Raw genomic sequence first — 16,410 nt, forward strand, 5'->3', positions numbered from 1 at the left:
CTAAAATGAGATCTCTCAAAACATAGCTTCTCTATTTATAAGAGTGTCACTATAGACTGCACTCAGCTTTTATGTGAGCCAGATTTGGGGGGGGGGGGGGAGTGTGGCCTATATTCAGACCAATACAGTAATTGTAGGTCTCAGAGTGAAGGTTGTGGTGTGATGTCCAGTTCAAAACCCTAGCATCTGGAGAGCCCTCCCTCATCCCTTTTCTTTGGACAGTGATAAGAAAGAATCTCTGCCTCCTTGGGTCCCAAATTTCAGCTTCTTGGATATGGGAACCCTCATCCCTCAGCATTTAGGGTCTTCTCTCCCTGGGGTGGGATTGACAGGTCAGATTCTACAGCCTGTTTAGGGCTTTTGACTGATGCCAGCCTTGAATCTGGCATGTTGGGCTACTGCCGCTTTCAGCTGTGGTTCCCAGGGTTGCCATTTTTTTTACTCTGGAGTGCAGAACCTCCAAGTGTCCCTATTTTCCAGAGACAGTCCCAGATTTACAGGAGCTGTCCCGGTTTCTGATTTGATCCCAGAATGCCCCACTTTTTCTTAGGATAGCCCTATTTTCATCAGAGAAATACTGGAGGGTATGGAGTTATCTGACCCCCAAGTCATCTGAAGGCAGCCCAGTATAGGGAAGGTGGTTTTTTAAATGTTTAATGTTTTATTGTTTTTTATATGTGTTGGAAGCAACCCAGAGTGGCTGGGGCAACAAAGTCAGATGGGCAAGGTCAGAAGAGTCAGCCTCTATTCTTGCTGCCCCCTGAACTTGCCTTTGCTATATCTTTTTTTTTTTTTAATGCAGCAGAGGAGCAGGGTTCGAAAAAGCAGATTTCATCACTCCACCCTCTCTAAAAACCACATAGATCTAGACCTTCTTCAAATGCATATCAGGTGCATGGATTGCCCAACAGATCTGGGTGTCTCAATATGGGTGTAATTTGCCATGTCTATAACAAGTAATGATGGAAGTCTGAGAGATGCAACTCAGGTTACTCACAGTGCCTTTTCTCTCCTCAAGATTGTTACGGACTTGCGCTTGTGGATCTCACCGTAACAAATACTCGTCTTGTACTCCTCACCTCACTAGGATTATTTATCAGCGATGATCTGCGCATTAAAACTGGAAAGCTGTTGCAGGTACATACATATGTGCACTTCTAAATATCCCTGTGTCCCTTCCCCCCAATCATCTAATGTTTTAAAAACCACTGGTAAGCATACTACAAAAAAACTAAGTTTGGAAGATCTCCAATGCCATACATGTCTGCTCAGAAGACAATCTCATTCAGCCTAAGACTATAACCCTACTATACACATTTCCTGCAAGTAAGTCCCATTGAACATGGTGATAACTACATCTGGGTAGACACATCTAGGATTGCATTGTTAATCTGTGTACTAATTGTTCTCTCCCCAGTTCACCTGATGAACTAAGTGTATGAAGAGGCTAAGCTGGTTGCTCCAGCTTGGCACTGGCATTCACAAGCCATTCTTGTGTTCCTATATCAATAATTTAGAAACTTTCACCACTTTGGAACTAAACCAAATTTTACTGCCTGTGCAACATTTCTGATTGATGTGTGGAAAAGCATATGAACCAGACTTTTGAAGAGAATTTGTATGTGAACCATTTTAACCTTACCAAACATGTGGGAAACTTTGGAAGGAACTTGAAAGGGCAAATTTTAAAGGTCTTAACAGCCTAGAGCAACCTAGCCAGATGGGCGGGGTATAAATAATAAAAATTATTATCATATTCCCATGCTTCACTTTTGCTGCATATTTTGTGATTTTAAATATCTGCTGGGGTCTCTCAATAAAGAGTACTTGCCCCAAACTTGGATCTTGGTATCCAGGACTTCTCCTTTGTGTACCTATTTTTTCTTTGCACCAACAGTAGCTTTGCTGCAATTAATAGATACCTCTTATATTAAGATCAATCTCTGTGGCCCTGCTTCAGGAGTGCTACCTTTAGAAGTGAAGGGGGTTGTGACAGGGCCTTTTCTGTTGTGGCCCCTTGTCTTTGGAACCCTCTCCCCAGAGAGTTTTGCTGGCACCATTGTTGAATTCTTTTTAGTGATGGGTATGGTACTTGATTTCCTTAGGTGTTTTAGCTGTTGGTTTGTAGCTATTGCTTATTTCCTGTTATCTCGCAGGAAAAGTACATGCCCTGGCTAGGTTGCCCCAGGCTGTTGGTGGAGGCAGGCTTCTTATGTCACTCAAAACAACCAATGATCATGTTAATAATATTGAGTGTAAGTGGTAAATGAATATGTAAAGTAATATACTTGTGAAATTGCTTGTGAAAAGTGTGGGAGAAAGTGATGATTCATACAATTTGGTCTTACTGTGTTTTATTTCAGTTCGGCAAACCAACCTTATGTGGCTTTGAAATGGTGAGAAATTGCTAAATGTTGTGTTTGTTGTTCTCAGTGGTGTGTTTTTTAACATCTCACAAATAATGTTTTCTGAAACTCTTTCTGGCATTCATTTTGTTAGCCTTTTAGAAATAAGTGTCCCAAGGATCATAAATCATGTAGTATACAGATCCTAACAATGAAATCCAGAGACCCTGGTACACTGGGCAGAATGCTAACATTGGCTTAGTATTGACATCAAATGTGTTGTCCGAATCCTATGCATTTCCAGCTGCAAATTCAAATGTAAATGGCAGCACTCTAAAGGAGAGAAAACATAGCAATATATTGTGATACACCCACCCACCCCAGCACCGACACAATGCAATCTCTGTATGCTAGGCAACTGACGCCTGCAAGTCAGCCGTGTTGCTTCCATGCCCTCACCCACCTCGATGACACATAGAAGACAGAAGCTTGCAGGCACACACACAGAGCCCAATAAACATAGCTTTCCAGCGACAACACAATTGACAGGAAAACTCACAGGGAAGAAAGGTTGGCTAGCTCACCAGAACCCTTGGGTGGCTTTATGGCTCCCCTTGGGAGATGACGTTAGACAGAGGATCCACAAATGTCGGGGTCTGAGCAAACAGCGCCTCAGGAAGGAACTTTTTGACAACGTGAGGGAAGGACCACAATGGGACAAGTTATTCCTTCACCGGGAACCACGCTGAGGTAGCAAACAGAGGGAGGACTTAAGGCCTGCCAGGCATAAATATGGAATTAAGACAGCTCTCACAACTGTCATGCCAAAGGCACAAAATGGGAGGGTGCACCTTACACTCCAGCTCTCTTAGCCACACAGCTATACAAGCATCAGAATGTTATTTTTCACTCCCTAACTTCCCACAGCATCAGGAATCAGTAGCTTGATAGCCAACGCCTTGCTTTTTATTTTCTCATAAGACACTGAACTTCATTTCTCCACCCCCACCCCCCATGCTGACCAACTGCGTGGTTTGTAGACAGGAGAATTATTGGGCCGTCTTTGTTTTCATTTTTATTATGTACTCTGTGTTATTTTATTGAAATTTTATGTTGTGAACTGCCCTGAGTTATAGGTTATAGGGTGGTATACTACTACTACTACTGCTACTGCTACTACTACTACTACTACTAGTAGTACTACTACTAATGGTTTATCACAGACACAGTTCACAGAGGAACTGTGAACTTTGAAGTGCTGAGGGATGTGTGTAGATGAACTCCTTTTACTCTTGTCCCAGTCACAGACTCATCCTGGAGATTGCTGGAGTAACAAGCTGAATGAGGGTTGGGGGAAGGGATCCCTCTTGGCCCATTCCCATTAATACAGAGAATAGAGCTATAACTCACAAAAACTTTTATAAATTGCTTAGAGGCTATTGCAATTAAGCAGTATATAAATTACTGTGATAAAGCAGTGAGTTTTGAAAGCAAGACATAGGATAGTGCATTGTATAGTTCCAGTTGCTAGTTTCCACATGTGTGCTATAATTTCAGAGGACAAGAGGAATTGGGTCCCATTGAAGCCATATAGCTATCCTTTGATCTGTGAATTCCCTGACAAGGTTATATAAACAGCTGTCAATGTGTTAAATCAGAATTCTGTGCTGCATGAGAAGAACAGAAAGAGGCAGTGGGGTAGTTTTCTTTTCTCCTGACTATCATTGGGAGCTGGAATGAGATCTTGGGGAAGTTGGTATCTCAACTACATCTTGCTCTGCTTCTGACATCTCTGTAATTCTGTCTACTTTTGGCCATCAATTCTCTTGAGTTCTTCCACCACCAGCACCACTACTAATATCACTGGCATTGCCACTAGAAACTAGAAAGCTAGTCCTGTTTTCTGACATTTGGCAGTATTGTCCACTGTCTTCCTTGGCTCCACAGAGGTTTTTAGGCAATGTGTGATAGTTAGAAAGGACGACTTGTGCCTCAGCAGACCCTTTCAGAATCTTAACAGCTATACTATGCAAATGCACTTGGCATGCTAAGTATTTCCTTGTCTTTTTCTGCCCACAGGATGATTATCTTAAAGCTGATATATGGTACAGCCGCCAGTGTCTAGCTAATAAAGAATTATATGAAAGTAAGGAAACCAGGGACTCAGCCAGATTGGTAAAGAAAAAGTGATTTATATGTGTTGAATGTGTAACTTGAATCCATGGGTTCTCCAACGTTATGGAGAAATATAGCTGTGTCATCTAATGTCCTAATGTCTGCTTCCAATGTCTTCATGTAGCTGTTGAATAGCATGGGGGACAAAATAGCACCCTGCAAAACTCCATAGTGGAAGTGGAGGCAAAGAGCGCTCCCGCAATGCTTTCCTGCAATAAACCAGCTCAAGGCAGAGAGCATGCCTCTCCGCTCATACACACTTATATATTTTAAGGCATGTCACAAAAATAATTTCAAAATTTCACCCTGAGTTCTTTTTAACTGTTCACATGAAACTGGGTTGATGCCTTTTGTAAACTATATTTTAGAAGTGCAAGCACTGAGTTGTAGCTAATATATTTCTGCTTTTCTTGCAGCGGACTATGTTAGTCTGTCATTCAACAAAGATAAGTCATTGAGCCAGGTAAGGCAAATGACGATAAAACCTTATGAAAATTTGCCGATGTATAGTTGAGGTTTGGTGCATTCTGTTCAGTACATAATTTGACTTCCTGGCCACCTTAGCAAATTAATTTTCAGAAATCAAAAAGACAGTTGAGGCAATTTATTACTGGAAGCTTTTGTGGTCGCTATCAGAGCTTTGAGGGAACTGGCTGCCATATGCTATTAGGATACGTTCAAAGTTCTTGTATTTATTTACAAAGCCCTACCTTGTAGCATAAGGAGCATCTCAACCTTTTGATCACTACCTGATCACTGAGGGCTTTGGAGGAGTCACTGTTTGGGGTCCCCGCACGTCCTTGTATTCACCAGGGCCTTTGGTTCAGTATTGTGGGTCCAAAAAAGCAGGTTCAGAGCCCCAATCCAAAACAGGCTTCTGATCCAGGCTTCTCAGCCCCACAACAGTTTCTGGCAGAAAATTCTATCAACCTCACTTCAGTTTGCCTCTGCGGATGCTATGCAGGAAAATTGAAGTCACAGGTGAGTGATTTTCAGCAGAAGAAAACTGGTGCCAGGCAAGATGAAGATGAAGGCATTTTGTAACAGTTTTTTCTTCAAAATAAAAATGGCCAGTTTAAACATATACACAGGCCCTGCTTTCTGCCTGCTAGCCATGCAAAAATTCACAAAATGTCCAAATTAAAGAATTATTCTATGCTTCACTATGCACTCCACAGATTCAGATATCTGAACATCTGGAGTTTACCCACTTTCTTACTCCTTGCATGTCTTTGCTTTGCTAGTCAGTGGCAGCTATTTGGGGGAAGAAACCATGCAGGGAGGGAGCGAGAGAGATCGGACAAATCAGAGCAGCACTTTGTCTTTCTTTTGCTGTTAAGCTGAAGCCATCTCAGGAAGAAACCATGGAGAGATGGGACTGGGGTGGAGGTGGGGGGAGATCGTACAAAAACCACGGTTAGAAACGTTTGCACAGGAATTGATGGAAATGATGTGAATGCTTGCCCATGGAATGATTTCCAGGGAATGCATAGTGTTTGGTTAGTAGGACCTGTGTGTACTTTTTAAAAAGCATCAATAATGTGCAGTTTGGCCCTTGCTCTTGTAAAATCTTCTTGCTTTGCTTCTTGCTTGCTTTATACAGGAGAGGCCTGCTGAGTGGAGCACTGACACGGCGAGTTGCTGCCACTTACCAGGAAGGAGGACAGGAGGGGCAAGGTAATGGGGAAACCACTGCTGCATGGGTGCATCATCATCAATATCATCATGTTGGTGCACCGTACAGCTCTGACCTTTCTGTTGCCTTGGCCCTCCACTTCTCCCTCCTGGTCAGTGGCAGTGGCTGTCCTGCTAGGAGGCCAGGTACACACCATTGCCCCTTCCCACTAGCCACTCCTGTATATTCAGAGCTCAGTGGATTTTCTAGCAAAGCTTTTAAATTCGAACAATGATATATTTCTAAATCGATTGCTTTGCATCCTTTTCTTCTTCTTGTTTTTTTTAATTAAAAAAACAGGAATCCACTTGTTTCTATAGCAATGATACATTTCAAAAATGGCACAGCTGCTTGCCTCACAAAATGAAAGGTGAAAGGCACTTATCCAGACGGGTGGTTTCTTTTCTCGTTGATTATGAACAGAACACTGGCATCGCTTTGTTATCTCAACAGGTACAGTGCACCAAAGGACTCTGTTTTAATTGATACCTCTGAACAGATGGCAATTTGCTGCTCTTGTTTAGAATGGATTCTCATTTTTTGTGATGTGATTTATGGTTTGGTGAAAGCATTTTAATTGAATTAGAAAGGGGGCAATTCGCAATGGATGGGACAACTGATTGAAAGCCCCCTCTCCCCATTTTCCCTGGCTGACCCACCAATATCAAAACTGTGTCCTGCAATAGCCTCAACTCCCTCCCCACCCCACTGCCAAGCTGAGTTCCTTCAGGAGGAGTGGTGGGATATTAATTAACTAATTAACACATAAACTTCCACAGTTCACCTAAGTTCACAGGTAGTCTATGAATGCCTTTCTGAAGACTATAGATCCTTCTGTTCCCTTTCGGTTCCATGATTCCAATATATATGTTGGATATTTTCTTCAAAACAATGGCCACGGTGATGTTTTAAAAAGGAAACATTTTAAAATGAGGCATTGTATCTTCTGGTGCTCTGATCCCTGCAATTGTTGTCTTTTCTAAAACATCTCTTCTTCTTTGTCAGTTACAAATGCCACAGGTGCCTTCTTCCTCCCTTAGAACAATAATCAGGCAATATATTTTTGATTGCCTCTTAGAAGGCAGAGGAAGTGCCCAGATAGATTGCATCTGGGCACCTCTTCTACTGCATTCTTAAGGTCAGTAAAAGTGTGTTGTTGTTGTCTAATTGCTCTTGGCCAGTCTTTCCTTCCGTCTGAGGCACGAGGGCATTCAGCTAACTAAAAGTCCCGAATCTGGGCTCATAGGTGCCAATTCCCTGGTGCCCTGGGTGCCCAAATACCCACAAAATTCCCCATGAAGGGGCCAGGCACCCACAAATTTTGGTGTCAGGGCCAAGCATGCGGCATGGCACCCACGACCCTGGGCAACCACGGTCGCAGGGCTAAGCTTTCACTCCTGCTGGGACTTTGAGGCCTGTCTAACAAGCACTTCCTGAAGAGGCAGAAGCAGCAGTGTGGTAGAAAAGAAAATGAAATCCGTACTTGGATTACTTGATTTTCTTGCAGCAGAAGGGCATTCTGCCCATCTGAGTGCAGTTCTGGCTCCATATGGCAGCTGTTTGAGCCAGCACTTCATGTATGTTCCCTTTTCTCAGCTTCTTTTCTGAACTTAGAGGTCCCAGCATCTCAGAAAGTGCTTATTAGCTATGCCTAAGGGATGAACCAGGGCCTTCCCTTCAATGAACGCCTTCCTGGCAATGAGAAGGTCTTAACCAAGTATAAATTGGCTCTTGTTAGGGCAACTATACCTGCCCAGTTCTAACACTCTGCTTGGACACTGTGTTTCTGCTGTATCATTTCTTTCTTTGATAATGCATATGTTTAACTGTGTTTCCTTCTTTTTCTTCCTAGAATCGGGCATTGATATCAGTGCATAAGTTAACAGATGGCAGCATGAATAAAAAAAGAAAATTCCCAGCCTTCTGGTTTCCAGATCTGCGATTTATACCAAAAGGATTGTATTTTCACACAAACAGCCATTTTCTGTATGCATATGGCAATCAGGTGTGTAAGAAGGAAGGTGTATTAACAACTGGCACATAGTGTTGAAAAGGTGGCATGCCAACCCCCAACCTCTGTCAATCGGTAGTAGGATTCTGGGGGTTCCAGACCCTCACCCTGCGGCCGTGTTTCCCTTGAGAAGCAAGACACAGAAGTCACACATCCTCCAACATTTCTCTGATGAAAATAGGAACGCCCCATTCCATAACAATAATTCTACTATTTATACCCCACACATCTTACTTGGTTGCCCCAGCACTCTGAGCAGCTTCCAACGTATGTAAAAACATAATAAAACATTAAACATTAAAAAACCCCAGTATACCTGAAAGAGCGTCTCCACCCCCATCATTCTGCCTGAACACTGAGGTCCAGCGCAGAGGGCCTTCTGGCAGTTCCCTCACTGTGAGAAGCAAAGGTACAGGGAACCAGGCAGAGGGCCTTCTCGGTAGTAGTACCCGCCCTGTGGAACGCCCTCCCATCAAATGTCAAAGAGATAAACCTGACATTTAGAAGACATCTGAAGGCAACCCTGTTCAGGGAAATTTTTAATGTGTGACATTTTAATGTATTTTTAATCTTTGTTGGAAGCTGCCCAGAGTGGCTGTGGAAACCCAGCCAGATGGGTGGGGTACAAATAATAAATTATTATTATTATTAGGTCACTTCAGTGCTGCTAACACAGTGGTTTGACTTCACCCCCAGAGGCGCAATCCATTGTCTCTCAAGACAGATGGATGCCAACAAAGATCTCTTAAACAATATTCATTATTGTCTCTCTCCCTCCCTTTTAGGTGTGGATTTCTTATGATGGAGGCGCCACTTTTATACCATTTTTCACCTTAAATTCTGAGACGATTATAGAGGTAGATTCATGTGTTTACACCCAAGCGATTATATTTGTGACTGACTCGGCAAACCTTTACTACACTAAGGCAGGTAGGAAAACATTAAAAAGTGGAGTCTCCTGCAGTCATTGAAGACTCAAATATGAGATTATGAGAAACCAGATTCCCCAACCTATGTGTTCTCATAGCTAGATAGGGAGAAACAAATGGAAGCACCTGATGCACCTAAGGAATTCACTCTCTGCTGGGCAGAACCAGGGAGCCCTAAGGGTGCCCAAACCAAGAACCATGTAGACTAGAGACATAGATGCACTGCATCTTCTATGACTTCTACCTTAAGTGAGATTGCAGGAACTTGGGTGACCAACAGCAAAGGCTATTATCTTGTCTCCTGATGCCCCTATTTTCACATTAATCTCCAGGGAATAAATGCCCTATGCATTCTGCTTGCTGATATATCATAGTGTAGTATGGTTGGCTGGGATCCAAAGAGCTGTTGCAATCTTCTAGTGGATCTTGGAGACTCTTAATCCACTCATTTGTTGCTGCAGAACCCTGAATCTACCTTCCAAAACCCTCCACTGCAGATCAATCCATTCAGACCATGAGGCACAAGGAGCTTCTTCCAAAAAGGAACAACACCTCCTTGCATGCTTCAAAGTATTTGACCACATATGACCTTGTTAGATCCTGGCCCTTAGGAACTATTGTCTGAAGTTGCATAATTTAGATATACTTTATCCTCATCAAAATTTAGATAATTTAGATATACTTTATCCTCATCACAGAAACCTATTATATTCCCCCTTTTCTGTAGGTTCACCGAGATATGCCAAGCTTATCCCTCCAGCAAAGGGTATCTTCAACATGTACTTTGACCACCTGGGAATATTATATCATATTTCTCTGAATGATTCAATTGCCACATTTGTAAAAGAGACGAGTGTAGATGTGGACACTTTATTGAAGGTTAAGGATGCTTTTGATGTGTGAATGAAAAATGTCTATTAGATTGTAATAATTGTTGTTCTTGTTAAGGACAAACCTTCACTCTTCCATCATGTCAAAGTAGGAAGCTAGTGCTAGAAATGACAGTGGAGTCATTAATCCAGCATTTTTTCACCACTATCTAGATATCCTTATAATAGATATAATTCTTTTTTTAAAAAAAAATTAACAGTTGATTTCAGAAAAGCCACCATTATAATAGGTTAAATCAAGAAAGATAATTCTTTTGTTCCTGAAAAAAAATAGCTGCTCACTGCTTTCTGGGGGGGGAGTGGGGGCGACGTTTGCGGTCCCTCAAGCTCTGGCCTCACGTGCTCCAGTCATTGCAGGAAATCTCTCCCCAGTCCCAGGAACCCTGGTCGATTCCCTGCCAAGAAGGACCATTAAAGCTGGCAGTCTGGGCATTGGCTATTGCTCCTGCCTGGCCTGGCAGCAACACCTTGAAAGGCGGTGGGCCTCAGCGGCGCAGTCGAGTCCCAATAACTCAGTCCGAACCATATTTCCTGTATATGTGCCCTATATGCCGAGGGATTGCATTAATGAAACTTTCAGAAAACCATTGAGTTTGCCCCACCCCCTTAGCACAGGCAAAGTCACATAATGCTTCAACTAAGTTGCCACCTTCAACTCCTTCACTTCTTTCAAGTGGGACTTGAAAGTGCTTAGCTTTAACTGACTCCTACCATTATCTTCAGTACCCTGAGCAAATACTGATTTTTAAAAACGTAGTCTTGTACTCATTAGAAATTTAAGAGAAACTAGGGAGAAATTTTGTAATATCAGTATTACTTTGTGATTACTGCAGCTATGTCTGTGCTGCTTAATTACCAGTTTCTAAGCAATTTCTTTTCTGATTGCTATTATAAATTAAATTATCCCTTAGTGTGGTGTGGAGCCAGCGTGGTGTAGTGGTTAAGAGCGGTAGACTTGTAATCTGGTGAACCGGCTTCGCGTCTCCGCTCCTCCACATGCAGCTGCTGGGTGACCTTGGGCCAGTCACACTTCTCTGAAGTCTCTCAGCCCCACTCACCTCACAGAGTGTTTGTTGTGGGGGAGGAAGGGAAAGGAGAATGTTAGCCGCTTTGAGAATCCTTTGGGTAGTGATAAAGCGGGATATCAAATCCAAACTCTTCTTCTTATTAATTTTTTCTTTTAATTTTCCTAAGCTAGTTTAGCAATTTTCCTAAGCTAGTTTAGCAAGTTTTTAATCTATAAACGCATGAAAAAAATAATATAATTAATTTTCTCACTTTGTTCCAGGATATTGACTTAGGTTTTGAATTTCCTTTGGCTGTACAGTATATCACTGAAGAGCAAATGTTACTTTTAAACCACGAGCCACGGATGATAACAAAACATGAGAGATTCAGTAGTCTGCAAAGCGGCAAAAGATTAGATTATGGGTAAGTATCAATAACAGCATATGTTTTGTTAACAAGCAATGTCTTGGTCTGTTCGGTTTTTCTTTTTAATATACCCTGCTATTTTACAGAATATAGCAAAATAGCATCTCTCTAATTTGGTTAAATTGTTCAGAGGGTTGCCACTTTCTTGTTCTGCCTGCTCTTAGAACCACTTTGTACTAACATTTGTGATGTATACCGTGTAATACAAGTTTCAAACAAAACTTGTAGGCTTCAAAAATATATCAGTAGGTGATGTGTGTGTTGTAGGAAATTGGAAACGGTTTCTGCAGTGTGTAATCTGTGGGGGATGGGGACCCACCACCACATTTGGGAGCAAAGACTACTGGAATCTGCTGTCTTCCAGGGATGTGATATTGCTAGAGCCAGAAGGAACAGGTTCAGATAATATGGCCCATGAAATATTGTACCTACTGGGTGTACCTAACTTGGAGATTAAGGGGTATTTTCGTGTGATTTGATTTAATATTTGTATTCTGCTTTCCCCACAACAACTGTTGAGCTCAAAGTGGCTCACAGTAACAATAATACCATTACAAGTTAACAGACATTGTGATCATGGTAGTAAATTCAAAGCACAGGAGAATATAAAGCTAAAGACAAATTCATCAAAAAATTACTACAATTCAATACAAAATCATAGTGATTCAAAAGATCAGAAATAGCTGCTGAACAGCAGCCCTGTGCCAGCTGACATGCTTGAAACCACAATTTTCTCTTAGTACTATTTTCCAGCAAGGGAATCTTAGGAACTAGTCGAAATTCGTTAAAATTCATTAGATGTGTGATCTGACATCATCAAGGTGGTATTAAATGTATGCTTCTTTTTAATTTAGGCCAGGAGGATCGTGTATAATCAGAGAGGTTTTTAGGACGCCAGCTCCTCCGGGCTTTATATCATCTGTACTGGTAGATGTTCTAGATCGGTTTCCTGTTGAATCTAAAACTGCTAGCCCTTGTACAGCAAATACTTTAAGAGTTTTGCCCCCTACAGGGAGCAGTATATCATACAGGCTTCAGCTGACTTCTCCAGGTTTGTGCATCACCTGATAATGAAAAGTTTTTGGAAGGAGGGTCTTTGGCTTATGCTAATCACACTTAAGTGGGGAAATATATAGGAAAAGAATTGTAGGGAATACTATTCATCTAATGAATATGCCCAGCATTTCCTAATTTCCTATGTAGCCTCTTTTATATGTTCCTCGCCATCCAGTCATTTTTATTTCTACTAGATCCCCTTCCTAAATCAACAGCCAGCCAATCAGTCTCCAACTATGTGTAAATTCATACTTTTCTTATGGAGACAAAATGGCAAAATGAAGAAAGGGTACGGAAGGTGTATCCCAGAAAAGTAAGGTAAGGGGTTAATCTGGTAGCCCCATAAAAAGAAGAGAAAGAGCCCCCAATTTCCAGCCTGTGAATGAAGCATGGGATTTCAGCCTTCACTTGACACTGCCTTCATTTCTGAGGTTTCTGGCAAAATAGAAAGTTTCATGAGCTGTGGGAGTTACAGGGCTGCTGTTGACTAGGAGAGTCACACAGGTAGTGGCAGTCTGTCAAAAATTAGGAATCTAAACTTTATATGAAAGAAGCCATAGCTTCAGATCAGTTTATCTTTTGTGTAAATTAAGCATATTCCTAGCAGCAGCAGCAGCAACAAAGGGAAATGCAGCTTCTGCACATTGAATGATGTTTTCATTATTTTCTTGTTTTCCAGGTGTGAATATATTTAAACCAACCGATCTTGAGAAAACAGTGGTGATTCCAGGCAGTAGCAGTTTCTTCATTATTCAAGTTGTGGATGACCAAAATGCTTTAGGAGATGCTACTATGCCTAATAGGGTGCCTTTAAATACAGACATTCCACCTGGGAGGTGGTTCTTGTATGACTTTGGCACTGCAAATGCCAGAAAATGGAAAATTGTTGTTGACATATGTAGATATACAATACAACAATTTGATGACCTACCACGCCATGCCATTAAATACTTGGATATTGGGTCAAAGCTGGAATTTAAATTCAGAGTGACTCCAGTTAATGTAGGTAAGACTGCATATATTTCTTGTCTCTCCACTCTTCAGTATTCTCTATAAAATGTCTGAAAGTGTTTGAAATCATATGAAAGCAAACTCTTTATAAATTATAATCCTCTAATAATTTAGCTGACATTCAGCAAAATGTATTTTACATATATTTTTATATGCATGATTGCTTTTAAAAATGTAATAATAAAAATAATTATAACCAAGATTTATCAAATAAACTATCAAAGCTTATCCGACTTCCATAATTTTTGCAGATGTGTGAGAGAGAGAAGGATTTGGTCATTTGTATCCAAAACTATATTCCATTAACAATCCTTCAAAAATAAATTAAAAGGCAGATATATTCACAAATATCTAAAAAAAGCACCAAACAGAATTCTGTGTGCAATAATAAATCTTAATATTTCCGTCTTTCAAAGCATAGCAAGTCCTAGATTTGCACTCGATAACATTTTATATTTCTTTGTATACCCTATTGTTGTTGTTGTTTAGTTGTTTAGTTGTGTCTGACTCTTCGTGACCCCATGGACCAGAGCACGCCAGGCACTCCTGTCTTCTGTATACCCAATGAGAAGTCCAATTTGTTATATGTATTAATTCAGCCATTGAAATAGCAAATGCCTTCAATTTGCTTATTCGATCCTTAATTGATGGTATATTGGAAAATATGTTATTTTTTGCAAGGAATTCATCTTGATTGCTAATAGTGCTGTTGCTAGAACAAACAAAAATGACAACAGGATGAGCCCTGCCAAGCACCTTTAGTTAAATTAAATGCCGATGAAGTACAGTGGTGCATCGCAAGACGAAATTAATCCGTTCCGCGAGTGTCTTCGTCTAGCGGTTTTTTCGTCTTGCGAAGCAACCCTATTAGCGGATTAGCGCTATTAGCGGTTTAGCGGCTATTAAAGGCTTAGTGGCTTAGCGGCTTAGCTGCTAAAAGGCTATTAGCGGCTTAGCGGCTTAGAAAAAGGGGGGGGGAGCGGAAAAAAATCTCAAGACTCGCAAGACATTTTCGTCTTGTGAAGCAAGCCCATAGGGAAATTCGTCCTGCGAAGCAACTCAAAAACGGAAAACCCTTTCGTCTAGCGGGTTTTCCGTCTTGCGAGGCATTCGTCTTGCGGGGCACCACTGTAATCCCATTTGTATAAACTCTTCAGAACAGATCTGTTTATTCATTATGTTTGTCAGATGCTTTCTACAAAACCTCGGAACTCGAACGTAATCTGTTCTGGAAGACCATTCAACTTCCGAAACTTTCAAATTCCAAAGTACAGCTTCCGATTGGTTGCAAGAGCTTCTTGCACTCAAGTGGAAGCCGGACAGATGTTCGAGTTCCGAGGAATATTCGAAAACCGGAACACTTCCTTCTGGGTTTTGGCGTTCAGGAACTGAAACGTTCGGCAACGTTCAAGTTCCAACGTTTGACTGTACCATGATGAATGGTACTGAAAAGCCACTGAGAACTCCAAGAGAACCGAGAAGGTCACACCTCCCCTCCATATCTGTCTTGGTAAAGGTCACTCCACATGGCATCCAAGGTAGTTTCTGTGCCAGAACCGGGCATGAGACCCAACTGGAATGGGCCCAGAAAATCAGGGCTTGGAGGTAGCCACCTACCAACCACTTGAACACCTTCCCCTTCATTTTGAAGAAAGGTTTGTTTCAAAATGTATATGTCATATAGATTTGGAAACTAGCGGGATATCCTATTGACTCCCATCCTGCCTACAGATCTTTATACAACTATTTATAAGTTATGATCCTCACTCTAATAATTTAACTGAAATTCAACAAAATGTATTTTACATATATTTTTATCCTATTGACTCCCATCCTGCCTGTAGATCTTTCATATGGATTTCTCATTTTGATGTGCATATGCACACAGATGTATATGAAGTAAGGGTACACTGGAATCAGCCAAAATCCTCAAGTATTTTGCAACCCAACTGCAGTCTCAGAGTGGAGCTAAGTTTTGCCTTTTGTGTGAGGTTGTTCTACAGGAAAGAAATATTGGAAATAAACATTATTCTCATTGTTGTTTCCTTCCACAGCGTATAATGTGTTCCATAATAGGCTAATGTACATTGCAATTGGAAGGCCTTCTCTACTGGATGTGAGCACAAAAATTTATTTTGACGACAACAATAGCAATTTAATCGATATCACTGTTCATAGTAGATTTTTTGAAAAGGTAACATGCTACTAGCTCTTTTCAGAGTACCTTGATAAAGTACACGCAGCTTTAATGTGCATTCAGACTCCAAAAATCTATGTTAGCAATCTTCTCCCATGTTTTTGTACAAAACAAACTTATGTTGGTTTTAGACCAGTTTACGCTATGGCTTTCCTCACAGAACCCTAGAAATTGTAGAGTAATGAGACTTGGTTGGTAGATGTGTTGGGCATTCATTGCAGATGTTAGTAGGTGTGGCGGTGAGCTGGCAGGGAGGGGCCAGCATGTGTGCTGGGAAAAGGCATTGGGTTGGATACTTAGTGTAACATGGGGGTGAGAGGGAGCCTCTCCTGTTGGACATGTAAAAATCTCAGGGTACCCTGGTAAAGGCGTCTGGGTTGCAATCCGAAGGTCCAGATGACGTGAGGTGGGGGTGATGGGCCAAGGGCTTCCGTTCAGTGGCCAGGGGCTGTCAGCTTAGTTTACCAGCATCTTGAGGGGACCCTTAACCTAGGACTGACCCTTGTGAATAATCATCCAGCAGTCAGGTAGGATGATTTGGGATACACACCCAATGCCTATGCCAAAACCTCATGGCCAATTTATTTCCAAGTTCTTCTCATGTCGTTTTTGTTGCTTACTTCCCAGTTCCCAAGGCACACTGCGCACGGGCCTGCAATCCCCCTCCCACAAGCACAAGCACATTTC

At 41.6% G+C, this 16,410-nt stretch overlaps 1 protein-coding gene across 9 annotated transcripts in view; it reads left to right on the plus strand.

The window, feature by feature from the left end:
* LOC308481226 (cation channel sperm-associated auxiliary subunit beta-like) overlaps positions 1 to 16,410 on the plus strand; it is a 48,651-nt gene that overhangs the window by 13,987 nt on the left and 18,254 nt on the right. For all 9 annotated transcript variants that reach the window (XM_081013319.1, XM_081013318.1, XM_081013321.1 and 6 more), the window contains 12 exons: positions 1,019 to 1,137; positions 2,364 to 2,396; positions 4,425 to 4,491; positions 4,937 to 4,983; positions 6,496 to 6,648; positions 8,048 to 8,200; positions 8,992 to 9,136; positions 9,863 to 10,014; positions 11,314 to 11,456; positions 12,314 to 12,510; positions 13,195 to 13,521; positions 15,581 to 15,720. In XM_081013319.1, the coding sequence (XP_080869445.1) occupies positions 1,019 to 1,137; positions 2,364 to 2,396; positions 4,425 to 4,491; positions 4,937 to 4,983; positions 6,496 to 6,648; positions 8,048 to 8,200; positions 8,992 to 9,136; positions 9,863 to 10,014; positions 11,314 to 11,456; positions 12,314 to 12,510; positions 13,195 to 13,521; positions 15,581 to 15,720 (1,676 nt within the window). The remainder of the gene's footprint in view (positions 1 to 1,018; positions 1,138 to 2,363; positions 2,397 to 4,424; positions 4,492 to 4,936; positions 4,984 to 6,495; positions 6,649 to 8,047; positions 8,201 to 8,991; positions 9,137 to 9,862; positions 10,015 to 11,313; positions 11,457 to 12,313; positions 12,511 to 13,194; positions 13,522 to 15,580; positions 15,721 to 16,410) is intronic.

Source organism: Podarcis pityusensis, assembly GCF_964106645.2.
Source record: "Podarcis pityusensis genome assembly, chromosome: 1".
NCBI classification, from domain to species: domain Eukaryota; kingdom Metazoa; phylum Chordata; class Lepidosauria; order Squamata; family Lacertidae; genus Podarcis; species Podarcis pityusensis.